This window comes from Odontesthes bonariensis, chromosome 9 (assembly GCF_027942865.1).
Source record: "Odontesthes bonariensis isolate fOdoBon6 chromosome 9, fOdoBon6.hap1, whole genome shotgun sequence".
Classification (NCBI taxonomy): Eukaryota; Metazoa; Chordata; class Actinopteri; order Atheriniformes; family Atherinopsidae; genus Odontesthes; species Odontesthes bonariensis.
This window is the reverse complement of record NC_134514.1, coordinates 14427549-14445890: the sequence shown is the minus strand read 5'-3', so window position 1 is coordinate 14445890 and position 18342 is coordinate 14427549. Positions and strand designations below refer to the sequence as shown.

The 18342-nt window shown below is 39.9% G+C and overlaps 1 protein-coding gene across 2 annotated transcripts in view; it reads right to left on the bottom strand.

Annotated features, from left to right (window-relative positions):
* LOC142388224 (CD166 antigen homolog A-like) overlaps window positions 1–18342 on the bottom strand; it is a 42048-nt gene that overhangs the window by 10694 nt on the left and 13012 nt on the right. For both annotated transcript variants that reach the window (XM_075473250.1, XM_075473251.1), the window contains exons 2-6: window positions 4425–4531; window positions 3986–4202; window positions 2247–2311; window positions 1731–1818; window positions 1325–1498 (exon numbers count right to left, since the gene is read on the bottom strand). In XM_075473250.1, the coding sequence (XP_075329365.1) occupies window positions 1325–1498; window positions 1731–1818; window positions 2247–2311; window positions 3986–4202; window positions 4425–4531 (651 nt within the window). The remainder of the gene's footprint in view (window positions 1–1324; window positions 1499–1730; window positions 1819–2246; window positions 2312–3985; window positions 4203–4424; window positions 4532–18342) is intronic.

Here is an 18342-nt window from a genome sequence, read left to right as displayed (position 1 = left end):
TCTTGGGAAATAATGCACAGAAACTAATAAAAAAAAGGATTCCTAAACGGATCAACCTGCTGTAAAACAACATGGGAATTGGAAAATTTTTATTACAGAACTTAAAAGTATTAGGAGTTATATTTGTACACATCTGTACACATTGCAGGAACTGCAGACAACAGTAGCTTAGTGTTTTTATTTCTAGCTTCTATCTCAGGCACTGCTAAGTCCAACACGCAGGTCTGTAGAGCTGCTTGAGAACTTGTTTTTGGTAGACAGCTAGTGATGTTTACATATGGTTTGTAGATTTTAACTAATTATTAGAAGAATGAAGCAAGTCTACCCTGTTCCACAATCCAAAATAAACTTGACTTTTTCTTCATGCAGATCGCAGCACTGAGGTTGTTATTTCACAAAAAAGCAAAGGAAAAATGGGAAAATGGTGCCATGCAGGAAGAGGAAGGGAGAGGGATCCCAGAAGCTTTTACCAGTAGTCGACATCTGGTGCGTCAAACTACCCTTGAGGCTACGCAGCTCTCTGGGGAGCTCCACAGCGAGTAGTTACCATCAGGGAGTCCCCTGAACTGTTTGGTCTGAATTATTGGTGCCATGTTTTAAAAATTTAGGACACATTCAAGCAGCAACTGCTTCTGATCAATTTGTGCAAATATATAAAAAATTAAACATTTCCTTTCTGCCATAAGACACCATGTTGAGAAACAATAAAGGGAAGAAAGTACCAAACAGGAAACATCTTTACTTGGGAAAAGGAACAGTTATAAACATTTTATAACACGATAACGCCTAAATATGAAGTTACAGCAAGGAACCACTACTTCAGCTTAGTTTGGCAGAAAGACAAAACAAAGGTAACACCGCTGCCTCGTAGCAACTTTAAATCTGATTTATTCTAATCTTTACTTAAAGTATAAAACTGAGGCAGATGTTGGGCCGTACTCAGTTAGCTGCTTCCAGGCTTTAACGAACCATCTGCTGCATGTAGCGTCATATTTAGCTGCGAGAACTAAGACTGGTATCATATCTCTCAATTAACTCACCAAGAGGCCAAAAAAAATAACCCATAACCTCAACTACTCCTTCAGCAAGTCTCTTTATGAGGCTTTGTCATAAGTGTTGATCTTCATCAGGATCCTAACCTGTAACAAAAACGAACTACTTGCTCTTTGGCAAACAGCTCAAATTTACATTAAATAGTAGAAAAACAATCATTATCTGTGAGGATATTGAAAGTTCCGACTTTCTGATATCGAGGAAAAGTGCTGAAATGTACTCGGACAACAGCTCAACTTCAAACAACAAAAAAGTGTGTCAAGTGACTCACAGGTGATGGTCAGAGTCAGCGCAGGGGACACCAGCTCTCCAGTCGCAAAGGACCCAGTGCTGCAGGCGAACTGGGCATCCGTGTCTTCCTTCTCAGCAGAGTATTCCAGTGTGGACTTGGTGGTTGAGAGGCCAGAAGCAGGGTCTACATCCAAAGATTGATTGATGACAATCCCTGGACACAAAACAAACAAGCGCTGCCTGAAAACTCTAACGAGGAAAAACCATGTGCAATGACCAAAACGCTGAAAAAACACACACACACACTGTCAGCAACAGCAGCGCAGTTCAGAACTGCAGAATATTTTACACCAACTGTGCCAGACGTAGATAATGAAAACATACAAGGAATAAACAACACGATCTGTTATTATTCATAGACATGAAACAATATGAGGAATACACACTTTTCCCATCAGCCTCCAGAGGTTTATTGTTCTTCAGCCATGTGATTTTTGCAGCTGGATTAGTATCTTGCGCGACACATGTTCCCAGCTGTGAAACAAAAAGATTAAAACTTAATAAACATAGCAATAAATTCATTTTAAAAGGAAAAACTCCAATAAAAATCTGTTTTTCATTTATCTTTTTAAATGAGTGAACACATGAGCAAATTCATTTTTTTTTTTTTTTAAGTGCCTCCGCAGCATTTGAGGAGTAAAGAGTTTTCTGCGCAGAAGACCATGAAATGCCCAAAGCATTTCTAAAGCCCCTCCAATCCTCTGAGTGCTCTAATTGCAGAAGGGGGCTTTCTGCTCTTCACTAATTCATGAGGATCACTTCAAAGAACTCATTACAGTAGCAGCATGCATGGTCTCTGTTATAGGCCTCAAGATACCATTGTGCAAGTAAGGGATTTCCCTTGATGAGTTAGTGCTTAAAACAATGTTGGCATGAGCGACATTTAGCATTAAAAACTCCACCTTAGTCAGTTTGCCTATCGCCAGCTCCTCGGCTTTGTCAGATATCTTCAGGCCTGCAGGCACCTCTGTAACACATAAAGGACGTGTTAATGAAGAGAGTGTTGGTGGAAGCGAGGCTGCTGCTCCTGTCAGTCATGGCGGTGCTTTTTCTGGGTTTTATGCTTGCCTGTGGAGTTTTCGATTGCTTTTTTGAAACAACTTGTTAGAAAACATGATGTTACCATAAAATATTCGCTCTTGACAGAAGACACTCCCCCCTGAATAGTCTGAAACACCTTGTTTGCCTTTTTTCTCCTTTACAGAACATCATTATTCACAATGTAACATATTAGATCAGTACATCATGGGGAGAGGGTTTCAGACAGGGGGTATAACAGCAGAGTACAGTATGAGAAAAACTATGTATTTCTTAGAAAAACTTGTAAAACTATCTGAGTAGACCTGACAAATCATATCATGGATCCTGTAGATGAACATAACACGTGCTGTTTAAACAGGACATGGGATGGAAAAAAAATCCCTTTTTTGAGCTTGAGGGCATTTATTTGAGCATCTGAAGTTACTGCCAACTCAAAAACTTAAAAAACCCCAAAACACTGTCATTTTGTTTGGGGCCCCCTGTGTCTAAAATGATCTAATTCAGTGAGCGGCTCAGATTTGCTGTGGATTTCGAAGTTACACTCACAGCTCAGAGTAAAATGATTTACCCACCAAATCTTTATCTCCACCTAGCTTCAACTTCAAATTGGTGCTGCATTCTCTGTACATCAGTAGTTCAATGGTTTTTTTTGCTCTTGTTATTTTCCTTTGCTGTTAACAGATAATTCTCAAGTTATGGACAGTGGGTATTGATCACACTTTTAGCAACGATCCCATTACGAGTCACGTGCTGAACTGGCCCAGGTTGATAAAACCCAACATCGCAGAATGTTAACTGCCAGCTGGCAGGTTTATACAAGAGTAAAAAATCATGTTGTAATTCCTCCGACCGCGAGATATCAACTTCTTAAACAGAGCTTCACTGTTGCTCCATTTTTCTGTGTTTTAATTTTTCAGAGTTGCTAGCTCATATTTGTAATGGCAGGTTCTGGTATAATGCTGCATTCCGTTACAAAGGGGAAGCCAGAACTTCTACCTTCTACCTGAGAAAAAAAAATGAACAGCACTCAATTTAATGTTTTATAACCAGATTAGAAAACAGGACCTCTAACTGTCATTGAATGCAGCATTATACCAGAACCTGCCATTACAAATACGAACAACAGTAAAGCTTTGTCTATGTAAGGAAAGTCGAGGAATTACGACATGATTTTTGACTCATGTATATACTTGCCAGTGGCAGTTAACATTCTGCGGTGTTGGGTTTTATCAACCTGGGCCAATTCAACACGTGACTCGTGATGAGAATGTTGCTAAATACCAACTGTCCACAATTTGTGAATAAAATTGCCAGACAAGTATCAGTTTAGAGGGTGGCGGTTTGAGATCTCTGGCTATTTACAGTATACTCTCTGATTCTGTTACAATGTGCTTGTTACAGAAAGAGACAGGCATAGGGGTGCAGAGGGGTGGAGTGGGTCACTCCACAGCTTAAAGTCAGCCAGTGTGACTACAGGAGTAATTTTGTGGCTCAAAACGGAGCTGCAGTGCTTTCTCTATTCTATTCTATATTATGCCAAGCTGTCAGAAAATGGCACAAAATGTCTTCTTTGACTAAAATGTCACCAGCTTGTACTCACTCAAGATCTCTAGATTAATTGGATATTCCTTTACGTCTGTAGCAGTCACTACCATGCAGATAAAAGTTCGCTGGTCGCTCAGTTTGGCTGCAGAAAGCAGCAGGCTGGAGTTCTTGGCCATGCTCACACGGTCCTTGTATTCATCTGTGGCGGAGACTTTGGCGTCCTGATTTGTCTGCCTGACCAGCAGGTCACCTGAAAGCCCCTGTCCTTTGTCCTGGAGAAGAGATCAGAGTTCACTTGTTACATGTCTGTCACTTATAGCTTCCAATTCAGATAAAAGCACACAGTGATTTGTTCCACACCCTGTGGCCATACGGTTTGCAAGGACAGATGGATGTACAGCACATGCACTCAGACTGGGCGTGTTTCAGACATGATAAGTGGGTGTCAGACGGATGTCACCATTGTGAAACCATTGACCTCCACTGTCACTTACATATTTCCATTTAGTCATGATGATATCCTCTGCTTTAATGTCTTTGTTTTTGCAAGGAATCGCGACTGTTTCCCCATACAGGCTGGAGACAGAACTCGAATCAGTGACTGTGAAAGAGAAAAGAAAAGGTATGCTTGTTAATCTGGCAAGCTTCAACACAGTAATACTTTTTTTTGGCCAGAAAATATAAATGGGTTATTTTAAAAGCCTGCAACAGTACTACTTAGTCTCTCCCTAAACACACAAAGGCAGCAAATTCTATGGAGTTCCTATAATTTAACTGCTCCTTGCCTGCCCTAAAATTCATTCAAAACATCGCCATGGAGACAAAGTGCTTGAGAGGGGGATGGGAGGAGGATGCCAGCAGAAGTGTCTCAACGGGCTGCAATGAGGGGTTAGAGCCAGAGGGCTGCAGGGAAGAGGAGGCTGCCACAGCCTGACTGAAAATGAGGTGTTGCTCACTTTTCTGACATTCACATTTACATTTCAGACCTCTTGGAGTTCAGGCGTAGGTAAACGTATGAGTGGGCGTGCGGAAGCATAGATCTGACGGCTAAAATTCTAAACAGCACAACAGCAGATTGGTGCATGAGAACAAAGAATTGGCTAGGCCATCTCTATCCGTTGAATCAGTTACAAGTCATGTTTGTGTATTTACAGAAAAGAAATTTGAATATTGTGCATATTCAGCTCTGAAAATGTGTGATTATACTTGTGGACAAAAAAAGTTTGAGTTTCCCTCAGTTCCCCTTTTAACTCTTCGGTGCTTTAAAGGTCTCTGAGCGGTGCAGAGTTGGAGTGAATTAATTTGCTGTGTGCGTGATCCTCATTTGAATCCTGTTTGAATGAAAGTAAATGCTTTTACTATGGTTACCATTGTTCTCTTTAGGACAGAGTAACGACCGGGACCCTGAGGGAGTGTGCAAACACTGTGATGTCAGGCTGAGGTGGCGCGTTTAGAGGTGTTTTGTCCCCTCCCCCTGTTATCTTGTTTCACATCATGACTTTTATAACTACTAACTATGAACAGAAAATAGTTATGCCCCGCTTTGATGTATTACTAAACGAAAGAACCAACAAAATCAAACAGCTTGCCTCGAGTTCTTGGCAATCATCTGAGCTAGTTTACACATCAACATTTGTCATTCATTATTATGAGCTGTCAAACAACTCACTGCTCACTGCTCACTGGCAAAACCTGTCTTTTAAGCTCCCATATGAAGAAGATTACAAAAAACAGAACATTTAATCAAATGATTTTAAACGAGGCATGTCTGCCCCAGAGCAATTCAGATTTTTTTAGGTTGATTCTACAATTTTTATGTGACTGGCATGACTTCATTGCCCTGTGGCCAATTGTCTCACTTTAAAAGGCTGGCTCTGGAAACACACTAACTTCCCCTGCAGAAAGAGATAGATGACATGACAAGACTGATACCACTTGGCGACAGGGAGACAAAGCTTGTCTGGTCCTGTCTACAGGCAAACTCTGAAGCTCACTGATAAAAGCGATATACCTTGTTTATTTAATGTATAAAAGCCACAAGTCATGATTGTGCAGGGGCCGGGGCCAGGCTACCTCCTCGCCTCTATTCAGTTTTTCTGATAAGCTCACATTTTCCTGGCCGAAGCTATCTGATGGACACCACAGTCTCAGTGCAGATTTTAAAAGTAGTTCCTAAACTTTTCTTCATTTTCACCTGATGTTTAGTCGTGTTTACGCTTAAACAAGTACTTGGTTAGGTTAAAAACATATTTTGGCTTTCTTCTAAATAGACCCTCCAACATCATCTACCATCTGCAAAAGAAACAAACATGTTGAAGGCACCGTGGAAACCTCCAACTGAAAGTCATTACTTTGCAAGTTTTGCATGGGGAAATGAAATAAAATGCTCAGTTATTGACCATTTGCATAAATAGAATGACTTCAGTATTATCTCTTCTTCATGCCTCACGAGAAGAGCTGAGCATTATAGCCCAAAAAATAATTACACTCTCTTATTTTTAGACAATTAGCAACATACAGTATATGTGGGTACTTTCAAAAATACAGCATTTACATATGTTTGTTTTTTAAAAGAGTTGGGAAAAAAAAAATCAATCCATTTAAATTCTTTGAAATAATATTGCTATGAAATAAAAACGTGGTACACCACCCAGCCTAATTTGAGGCGGGGCAATGAAATAACATCTAAGATGAACTACTTCTTATAGACACCACGGCTCAGTGACACCGAAATGCCAATTTCTGGAGCGATTGAATTTTTTTTTTTGTGTTTTTTATGAACTGAATGTCATTTTTTCCCCAGTTCATCTTGACACCTGCAAAAAAACGGGCGGACTTGACGGAAATAAAACATCAGGCACAGAATACAAAATGCACGCGGAAAAGGACAAAAGGGCTGGAAAACAGTGTGAGGTGGAGTATATCAGTGGTGGTGTCTATAATAAGTGCTGACAGCTACATCCATGAAGAAGAAACGTGCTACGTGAGCATGAAAGCAGAGTAACCTGCCCCCCAAAAAGGAAACTATTTAACAAACACATAGCAGTATCGGAACACTTCTCCCACATACGTGCAACCTCTGCATTTAAATGAGGCTCGGAGAAACTCACCACTGCCAGCGAGTCACAAACGAAACATCGCCACATTCACCTGCTGACAGTTTTATCTGGAATTCTTCAGCAAACGCAGGGATTAGCTCTGTCACTTGTCACTAGATCACAGCTCTTTTCTCCATTGATTCCTTTCATTGACGCCTGAAATTAGTTTCACGAAAATCAAGTTCACAAAAATTATTCAAATCTTTTTGAAGCAACAAGTCATGCGTTTTTTAGCCTAAATAATTTATTTTAAGAAGTAAAAAAGTTGCCCTCTGAATTTTTCACCTTCGAATTGTTCCCATACTTTGTCTTGTATTCATGAAAAGGCTTGAATTCTTATTACTTTTCGCATTTGCTGAAATTTTAATGAACCCTAATACAACTGAAATGTAGCTGCACTTAATGCTCTCACTGAGAATATGCACAATTTGTTGCACAGGTTATGTGAGTCTACACTACACTCACAGCTCCAATTGCTAAAAAATCTTAAATTTGGCAACTTGGTGCACACCACCTGAAACAGTCCTGCACACAGTTTGAACACAGCATGCTGATGCACACTCTGTTATTTGTCTCTCTGATGTAAATCTAATGAAACGTGCCGGTTTCTGATCCTGGCAGGAATGATTGCACATGCTAGGTGGGAAAATAGAGGCATTGTGAATACATCAAGAGATAGCTGTTAATGAGCTGTCTGTGTAAGACGTGAGGACATGTTTTGCACATGTGTCAAATTTAATGGCGCCTTGCTACATACCAATTTTGGAGGTATTTAGACTGCCAAAAATAATCTGTCAGTATTTTGATCATGTGATACACCTGTGTATGTTGGTGTCTGAAATATTCAATGTCCAATGAAGAAAATCTGAATCTTTTGCTGAATCTAGTTGGCATTCAGGTGTGCATACGTTGTGTCTTAGTACCGAGAGCCAAACCTCTCAAGAGAAAATGCGGCACAACCTGCTAGGATGAGACTAACAATTGCTAAAAAAAAAAAAGAAGCGTAAGATATACTGAACATACATTGCAAGCAAAACAGTATTGGAAAGGTTATCATTCTTCCTGCATAATGGACTTCTTACATTTCAAATTCAAAAAGAGTTATTTAACTATTCAAATAAAGCTGCCTTCAGTGTCTCCGACAACTTTAAAAGAGTGTGCAGTAAGGGAAAAGAATTATCTGTACAGATTACACTATTACACAATGAAAACTAATCGCACATGGTGAGTTACAGAAGGCAAAGCTCCTGCTGCTTACTGAGATAAGGTAATCCTTCACAACAGAAGTAGGTGAGCGGTGAGTTCACAGTCACAAACACACGTTCACACAATGCAGACCTAAAACCATCACCTCCAACAGTTTTCTATACGAAGAGGGCGCAGTGGAAAGTAATAAGAGTTCAACACTGAGTTTGGCTTTATTATCATAGTCTCGCCCTGCTGGTGACTGTGTGCAAACAAAAATAATACTTTGATAAATATATTTAGAGTTTCTTCTTTTTCGCCAGCAACCAGCCAACAACCCAAAACCAAATATACTCAGTTAACAAAAGCTCAAAAATGATTGTATTGTTTTCTCCCTGAAGACGGCTGGAACTGTTATTCATTTGTCATAATAGAAGAAAATTTTCTATTGACCAGCTAATCAGCAAATCGACTGTGGGTGTCAGCACTTCAACTGACCTTTTGGTGAAATTGTGTTAACAACAATGCTGCAAACCGCCACAACTTCTGCTTTTATAGAGGTGCTCACACTTATAGATGATCAATTAATCAAGCGAATTTGATTAACAGCACCAGGCTGCTAATTACCTTCTTAATTATTTTTAAGTTGAAGGAGTGTTCCTAGTTTTTTCACACAATGTTTCTGTATTTTGGCTTAATTGTTGGTAGAAAAAAAATAATAAGGACACAGTGAGATATGTCACGTATTGTTGTTAATCTGTAGTTTTAATAAACTAATTTTAAGACCTTTGAAGGCACAGATGATTTTTTTTTTTTATCATGTCCTGATACTTAAAACCCTCAGAATGAACGAGTGTATGTATATCACGGGATGCAAAAGACTGTAAATGTCACCTTACTGCCAGAAAGAAATTCACAGAATCAACTAAATCAAAATCCTTAGAAACTTATAGAACAAACTAAAAATTGTTATATTCAACCATGTTAACAGCTAAAACAACAAAAGTGTGTTTTTTCTTAATCTGTTAAACAGAGTTCAGGTAACCTGACGTGCCAGATGGTTTGTTACATCAAGCCATCTGGGAAGTCATCATTGGTATGTGTTTGGAAAAGGGCACGCCATTCAAAAAATACCTGACAGGTGATTAGAAGAACCATCTGTATTTCACATGATAACTTTAACTAACAGAGTGGAGCTTGTAGGTATCCAATTCTAAATGAGAACTTTCAGATTATACTTTTACAGTTACTCCTTGCTTTTCTTTCTCAGGAAACACTCTCCACTTCTGCCATAAACATCTTCACTAACCTCTTCAGTTGCCATAACAGATGCTGAGGGGTCATCTGGCTGCTCTAAGCTTGACAAATGGATTCAAATCTCTGGAGTATTCAGCCACCTCTTAAAGATATTGGTTTCCAATCCACTACATCTGTGTTTTTACAAGTAAGGGCACTATGGTCCTTTGAACCCGAAATAATTTGGCTCCCCAGGTTTCATGTGAACTCCTCTTCACTGAAAAAAAAAAAGCAGAGCTCTCACACTGGACAAAAAAAAAAAAAAAAAACTTTAATACGGTTGCAGAGGTAAATCAGCAATAGGCAGGTGAGTGACAGAGACAGGAGGCAGCACCACAGGAGATACTTTCATGTTCCTGATTAAGGTGCCTCCATCCGCAAGAAGAGACAGGTGACGACAGCTCAGATAGAAGCTCACCGGGGAAATCAGCTAGCTTGCCACACTAGTCTCTATATCCCTGTTTTGCTACCTGACACCTACCTCCCATTTGTATTGGTGTTTGTGCCTGAGTGCGTGCGTGCCTTTCAGCTATGACATCCAAAAGAAAGCAGAGGTCCAAACTTATTAAGTGCCAAAAATGAAGATTGTGCAGAGAATCGAGATCCCATGGCGCATGTCCACAAAGACTTGATGGCAAATAGCCACGCTTCAGAGCCGGTTCAGCAGTGAGGGGGCAAACAGAACCTCTCCAGCTAGATCAATAATACTGGAAGAAAGGCCAGATTCTCATAGGGAACGACACTTGCCTGAGGAGAAAGAAATCAAAGAAAGCCTAACCTTCCGTGACTTTCTCCTTCCAGTCCTTGTCTTTTCTTTTAATAATTCAACAAGTCTTGAATTTTGATTAGCCATATCAAGTACCCCAAATGAGAGGGATCAGTGATTTAATAAGCTCAATCTCTAAGTGCTACCTGGCAAGATAAATTGTCGTCACACAGAAAGGTGACAGAGGGTTTTTAGAAAATTGCAGTCTACTGCCAGGGTCCCCAAAGCACCCTTGTAGCTATTTGGTACCATCTGAGCTCTATAGACTGTTTTTTTAGTCAGCTCCTTCATTCTGAACGCACCCCATCAGCTCATATCTTACTGACTATGACAGGCACATGACTATATTGGGATTCTGCTACGGTATCAGTTCAAGCTCCAGAAGCGTTCCACACCAGCTAGCTGTAGAGAGACATTTAAAAAAAACAAAAAAAAAACACAGCTACATCCTCAGTATTTGTGTCTGTCTCTCTCGAGGGAAGAGGTGTAATCATGTCACTGATGGAGAACTGACAGCACAACATTCCTCTCACACGGCTTCTCTTTTTGTTGCTGGCTGTACCGTTCCGAGCATCAACACTGTATGCTCTGTAATTTTGCTCTTTCCTTCCCACTGTAATTGCCTGTCAATGTCTTTACAGCATAAAACTAAAGCCATCAGCTCGTATTTTTCGTCTGTCAAGAGCCATTGGACAAAAAAATACCCACAGCAGTTCACAGCTGAGTGATTTCTAAACATGTAATGACGAAGCGCGCACGACTTTTATGAGTAGGCTGCAAACTTTTTAGGCATGCTGGCAGCATATTAAACAGACATGCAAGTGAGTTGGCCCACCAATGTAGTCCATGCTTGAGTATTTCAGAAACAAATGGATTTTTTCGGCTGAATTTGATGATTCCATGACTTTTCCTCTGGCACCACCATGCAGGTTTCAAGGGAGCCTCACTAATTATTGTCAATCCTGCAAAACAGGAGCTGATTTAATCACGAGTGTCATTTTCATATTTTACAAACTAGCAGCTTCTCTTGATAAGTCACTCTATCTTTTTTGTGGCTGAAGTGTCAAAACATGTTGATAAAATAGCTATTTAAAGCGGCACTATGCAACTTTTTCATGGTCATAAAATTGCTTGGCAATCATCAGATACCTTGGCTGACCTGTTCTGATGAAAACGGTGACATTTCCATCTCCATCTGGTGGCCCTAGCCCGAAACAGCGCTTGCAACTTTGCCTGTGGCGCCGCGTGCTTTGTTTACCTCTGGAAGTCTCGCGACACACGAGAGCCGAGAACTACTGCTTCACGGCAGGTCTAAAGGGCTCTGAGCCGAGCCAGGGAGCCTGATAAGACACACCTCTCTCCATTAGCTGTCGACGGCTAAATTGAATGTGGTTAGCTTCTAGAGTAGTAATATATAATATGACTAGACTGTCGCCTTATTTTCTACGGAGCTCCCCCTACAGCTTTGGGGTGTGTATTGCATGGTAAACAAACCCCGTATTACTGAAAGTTGCATAGTGCCGCTTTAATTCTTCCTACGCTCCTGGCACCTTTTTTATGCAATCAACCCTCGTATGCCCAGAGACATACTGTTTACTACTGCGACAAAGAAAAAGCAAAAGGTCCTCTCACTGGAAAAGCTGCCACCAGAAGATATTTGGTGTTTTGCTTGAGAGAATAAATGCCTATAATTGTTTATCACTTATGAAAATTAAGTCTTTTTTGCACGATTGAGCAGCAGGGTTGAGTTTATTGTTGTCCTTCAGGGTTGACAAAAGCAATTTCATGTTTGTGATGTGCAGATTAAAAACCACTTGCCTGATTGTGCCACACCATCTGTTTCAGGGCACAGAAAGCTACACAACACCCTAAAGATGTGACCCTCTGCCTCCTTGACCTTCAGACTGAAAAGAGCCCATTTATGACCAAAAGACTCAAGACAGAGCTTCCATTTTGTGACAAAGTTCCCCAAAGGCTCTATCTGCAGCTTAGCTCAACAAGGGCTGTCTGGTCTTTTTTTTGGTTTTTAATAAGTGATCCACTCTCTGTGGTCTCTTATCTATAACTTCCATAAAAACCGTTGACTGAAGTTGACTGCATTTATTAGTTTTATGATGGAAAAGATCGTACTATTGTTTGACATTAATATAACACTGCATTGATGCATGGCCCTGCTCTGAAAAATGGTGAAATTAGTCTCAAAAATAGCAGGCCAATTTATTTTCACACTTATCAAGTGCTGCCCTATATATTCAGTGTGCCACGTCTACTCAAAATGTCTCTGTTCAAAACATTGACAAAATTCAACTCGCCTTGGTTAAAATTGCATTTTGTGTTTATTCTGTTTTCATTTTATTAAATATATACGTGGAAATAACATAGTTGATTGATCGGTTCTAAAACTGTTAAATAAACCAGAAAATGTTTTCATACTTAATTACCCATTTCATGAGTTTAACCCAGAGTAGTGATCGAAGACGTGCAGCAGCTTCATAATGAGTCATTCATATGAATCTGGTGTTGGAGCAGAAAAACATGTACAACTTGTAGAGCAGGGGGCCCAGAGGACCAGGACTAGGGAAACACTGACCTAAAGTGACAATATCAGTAACAAAGTATCTGTTGTACTTGTTAATCTAATTGATCTCACTTAAATTTGATATTGTTTGTTTGTTTTTATCTCTTATTCAGGGCTGAAAAAATGTGGAGATGCCTCAAACTTGAAGTTCCTCAAATGATAACTTGAGGCTTCAAAAGCAAGTTAATCTACATGCCTTCTCTATTCTATAATGGTGCTGCACTAACAGCAGCCACATAGTGCGATACTTCATCTTTACTTATGTAACTTCACTATTCAGTGTCATCATTCTTAAAAAAAGTTGCGCAATGTGAAAGTTATTTACATGTCGGGGCAGCTGATTGAGCTTTCCAAAGCCAGAATAATCACTGCAATAATCCCTCAAATCCAGATTAGTTTAAGAAGAGATGAAGAAGAGAAAGGGCAGGAGTGAAAGACAGAGAAAAGAAGTGGACGTTGAAAGTATTTCTTCCCCTAATTCTCATAGTGAATGTGAGATCACTGGCAAACAGAAGGGACCAATTTGGAGCGCTGACGAGGACACAACAGCAATATCGGGAGAGCAGTTTTATGTGTTTCACCAAAAGATGGCTGCATGAACATATCAATGGACTCTACCGCTGTTACAGAGACTTCAGACAGAGAAGTAAGAATAAAGAGGGAGGGATCTGCAGCCACTGCTAACAACACAGTGAAATTATGTACATGTTACTGAGAAGGAGCAACTTTGAGGCCCAGATGATAAACTGTTAGGCGTTAGTTTCCATTACACCTGTGATAATACTGCTCATCTTTTTACAACACAGCCTGATATTCACACGGATGTTACTTTGACACCTTGCACCGACCGAAAATAATTGGTGATCACAAATCAAGACAACACCAGATGTTTAAGAATGATGACACTGTTCCCATTCTAAGTGGTTCAGAGCTCTTTCGGTGGTATGAGGAAGATCGAGTATGTATTATGCATACAATGGTTATGGTTGATCTGTAAAAATAAACCTGTTTATGGCCTGGCATACAAATGATTTTGGTCTCTATAGCCATTTTTCCTCATAGTTAAAAAGTGTACTAAGGGTGAATTAATTGATAAATCACCTTATTAAATTGTACTTAGACTTACAGTTATGTGTTATTGTGCAGCTTTGAGTAACAGCAGAGTGCGGCAACTTAATGGAAGCGCCTTGTGTCCTCGGGTTTCAGGTCCATCACAGGCAAGTCACGTCTGGTTCCAAATACCCAAGAAGGTGACAGCTTAATGCTAAACTTGAGATTTTAAGATGGTAGTTCACAAACTAATGGGAGACGTCAGTTATTTGTTACATAAAGCTTTTGCCACAGTTTTGTGACTTGATGTGAAAATGTGTTCAAGTCTAAGATGACATTTCAAGTTTCCTTGTTTGTGTCTCACTAACAGCCTGGAACCAAATATATCTAGCTGACAATAATTATCATATAATAAGAATTAAATCTTTTTCCCTTTGAAGACAGCGTTAGTTGATATTTATTTGTAAAAAAAAAAAACTTTTTACCAGCTACTTTGCAAATCGACAGCCTGCTTCAGCACTGCAGCTGACCTTTTAGTTAAAAACAGAACCTCATAATCCAGACTGACATATTAATAAGTAAAAAACTCCTCACAATTTTCAGCCAACACAGTGAGAGCCATGTTTGTCCCCTCCAGGCTAAACAATTCTGTGTTATTGTAAGAAGGACGATGGACAGCAAATAGAAAATTATGTAAAGTGTGCAACACACTGTATTATTGTTTGAGTCTATAAAACATTATGTTTCCCCTCCCTCACCCCAGCAACAAGGACACATTTTGAGAACACTGCGCTCCAAAACCAACCAAAGCATCCAGGCTTGGAAAACACAACACCAAATCACAGAATTCATGACCCTTCTGAATGTGTTCCAAGCACAACATGCAAATCTAATGTGGGTGTAAGAGGTTTTAAAAAATATACGAATGCAAAAGCACACAGACTTACTATCATCATCAGGGCTCTTAATGCATCCTTACACTTCCTGAGCAATGAATAGCTTAACCTGCTTTAAACTCCTCTCTTGCCAGATACAAAGTGTATCTCCCACTGTGAAAAAAAACAACATATTTTCTATAGACACATAGATAGGTTTCTCTTCCCCTGAAGCAAAGAAAACAATGTTCATTCCTTGCGTCATGTGTGGCCAACAGACACCTCTGGACCACAGCAGGCGGGAACAAGGCTAATGCACTGCCTGCAGTCTCACCTGCCGAGTTCCCATTGTTGCTTTGTGACTAGAAATGCTGCCTCTCTTTTCTCTGGTTTCAGATTTTTTTTTTCTAGGAAGGCCCCAGAACCTGTGCAGACCTGCTGCGGAGGGATCGGGTTGCTACTTCTGCCTCTCATGTGGGATTGAGAGGAGAGGACAAAGAAAGACAGGAGGGCTTGCGAAGGAGGAGGAGATTGCTTTTTGTTTTTGTTTGTTTGTTTCCAGGCATTTAAACCCCTTGAGTGATTACTGGCTGTCTCCCAAAAGATGCATAATGTTTTCAGATCTGCGATGCTTTAAAGACCATTAGAATATTTATTTCTAAGCAGTTTCTAACTATGACAGATAGGGTCATCTATTAAAACAACAGTTTTGATTGTTTGAAGGTACTTTTCTTTACTTCTGGTTATTCTCACTGATTCAGAGTGGGTTTTCTTAGTTGTAAAACGATGATGTCACGTTTTTTAAACACGCTAATCAGGTCACTTGGAAACGCTGAGGCATTTTTTTGACAATAGAAATCCATTTCATCACTCAGATCATTTGAAGGGGAATTTTAAATTCAAATAAGGCAAAGTTTGCTGATTTGGCTAGCCCCCACCCTTTACCCTTTTTTTCTTTGAGACTATTAGTATTTTATGGTTAATTTCAAAAGCATGAGTGACACATTCTGGTGAACATGACTCATATCATGGCTTGTTTGCTTCTGCCTCTCTGATTTCCTGCAATTCCCAGAATACCTGTTGACAATCCGGCGAGAACAGGTGGAGACACTTTGCACCTGCTGCGGGTTATTTGTGTAGGTGGAGAGAACAACAGCATGAGTACTGAAACAAGCGCAAAGAAAAACACTAGTCCCGCTCTGCAGCTGGAAACACGCGATTTTCTCTGACAGCAATACATTCTGCAGCATTAAGCATGATCATTTGCACTCTGCATCACTCGGTCTGAGCAATGAGGAATGCTGAAGGAATAAAAAGCACAGATACTCTTCTTTTTGTGTTGATGCTTCAGATTGTAACGCTTCCCATTAGATTTCAGTGAGACTGCAATAAACACTTCAACATAATATCATATTGCATTCAGCCTATTATTTAAGATAATGAGAAATACAGCATCAAACAAGAAGATGGGCCCCAGACTGGCAGGTAGAAAAAAAATCCTGAAACCTTGTGCCCTTCATTTCCAGCAGAGAAATCCCATACATCAGACTTATACATCAGAATAAAAGTGCATATATGAGTGCTGTATAAACTGATCTCACTTGTGCTTTGAAGGTGAAAGAAACAGACATAACAAAGACTCATTTCATACAGGAAAAAAAAGAAAAAAAAACTTTCAAGAACATCTTGCATTTTTCCTTTTGATTAGTGAGGGAGTTTAATACGAGAATTTAAAAGGGAACCATTGTCAAGCATGTTAATAAATGATGTTCAAGTTACTTTAAATTACTGTCTTTCGCTATAGAGGCTGACAGCACAATCAAAGCAGACAATTCAGCTTTGATTGTGCTGAAATTGCTCCACGAAGCACTGAAAAGAACTCAAAGAAAACTGGGAGAAAAAAGTTTTACTTGGCACTGAAGTTAAAGAAGCACAAATAATAATAATAATAATGAAGGCCATTTCTATGCAGTATCAGGAATGAAAAAAACACACGCACACATTGGCATCTGTGAAAAAGGACCTACATATTTTACACAGGGCTTATATCACTGACAGTATACATATTTCTGCAGGACGGCCTGAGAAGAAAGATAAAAGCACATTACTGAATGGTGATTATCTCTCCAAATGACTTGCCACAAGATTTCCTAGGAATTGATCTTGTTGCATAATCATTAGTCTTTAAAATGTTCTCCTCTACGCACTCTACCACGTGTCCGCGAAAAAACCTCTTAAAAAATGTCATAAATTGCATCAGCAGATGAACTGTGTGCGGGTGCGGGAACCCCTCTTATGATCACAGCTGGCTGGAGCCATTGGGTGGTAAGTGCACTCTGAAACCATTTCCATTATCTTGTGAATTATGTATTTGAGGGGCGCACGCCGCAGGACCCTGGGAGGGAAGACGGGTGGCTATGAGATGCCTGTGGGCAGACTAGGGGCTCATCAAAGGAGAGCTCACTGTCCTGACTCCTAAAGTCCACCAACAACTCCCATTAATGATGTACCGTTAAAGACACCATTAGGCCATTAACAAAGCACAGCCCCACCGCTTCCTACTTATCCATTAACCCTTCCTAATGCATTTTAGTGGCCAACATGACTTCATGCTTTTGTTTCCGGAAGAGCATGCATTAGCTCACCCAAGTGTCTGGCTCATGAGCGACCATGAAAATAAAAGACTGTCACAGAGAATAATGGATCCACGTGTCTTAACTCAGTCCCCAATGATGGAGCCTCTCACGTAAGAGTTAAAGCCCGAAATGCCACCCCTTGTACCATCAAAATTTTTTCCTAAAAATAGACAAAGCAAACCACATGGGAAAGGGTGATTATCAAACTATTTCAACCTGCCGAAAAGATAAAATTGGGCATTTTTCACCCTTAATCCTTCTGCTGCCCAGATAAGGCTAACTTTAATTAGGTTTGTGACGTGGAAATGATCTTACAACGCCTTACTGAGTCATAATTCCCTCAAAGAAATAGCAACGTACAGATGGGTCAGTTAGGGGCTTCTAAAACCTTTTCAGCATCTAAATTAACAACCTGAATCTAGAAATTGTGTTTAAAAAATCAATACTGAATACATACCATACTGAACCAAATCTAGTTTTTACTGTAAGACCGATTGCTCAGTGCTTTCATCTATAAAACTGAAGTGTAATCGACCACTCTGACTCTGCTTTTTTCACCTCTGTATTTAAAAGCATCACAAAAATGACACCTATTTAATTTCCTTGAGAGTTGATTCCAAATATTGGCTCTGTGCGAACGATAGAAAGGCTGAGGTCTATTAGCTCCCATTTCAAGTCGTTCATTCTTAATTATTTCTCAGTAATTTAAACATGATAACGTCCTCACGTGCTAAGGAGCCTTCAAACTTTATTAAACTGGAGGATCCAACATGCCTTATTAAATTTGCTCTGCCTGCCTGTGCCTGAAGATGGGCTTGCATTGACATGCAGCTTCACTGCTCTGATCGCACTGGCTTGTAGTTTAAGTTAGGTATTCTTTCAAAGTTTCTGAAATATTTCAACGTGTAACTTTTTTCCCGCCAAAAGT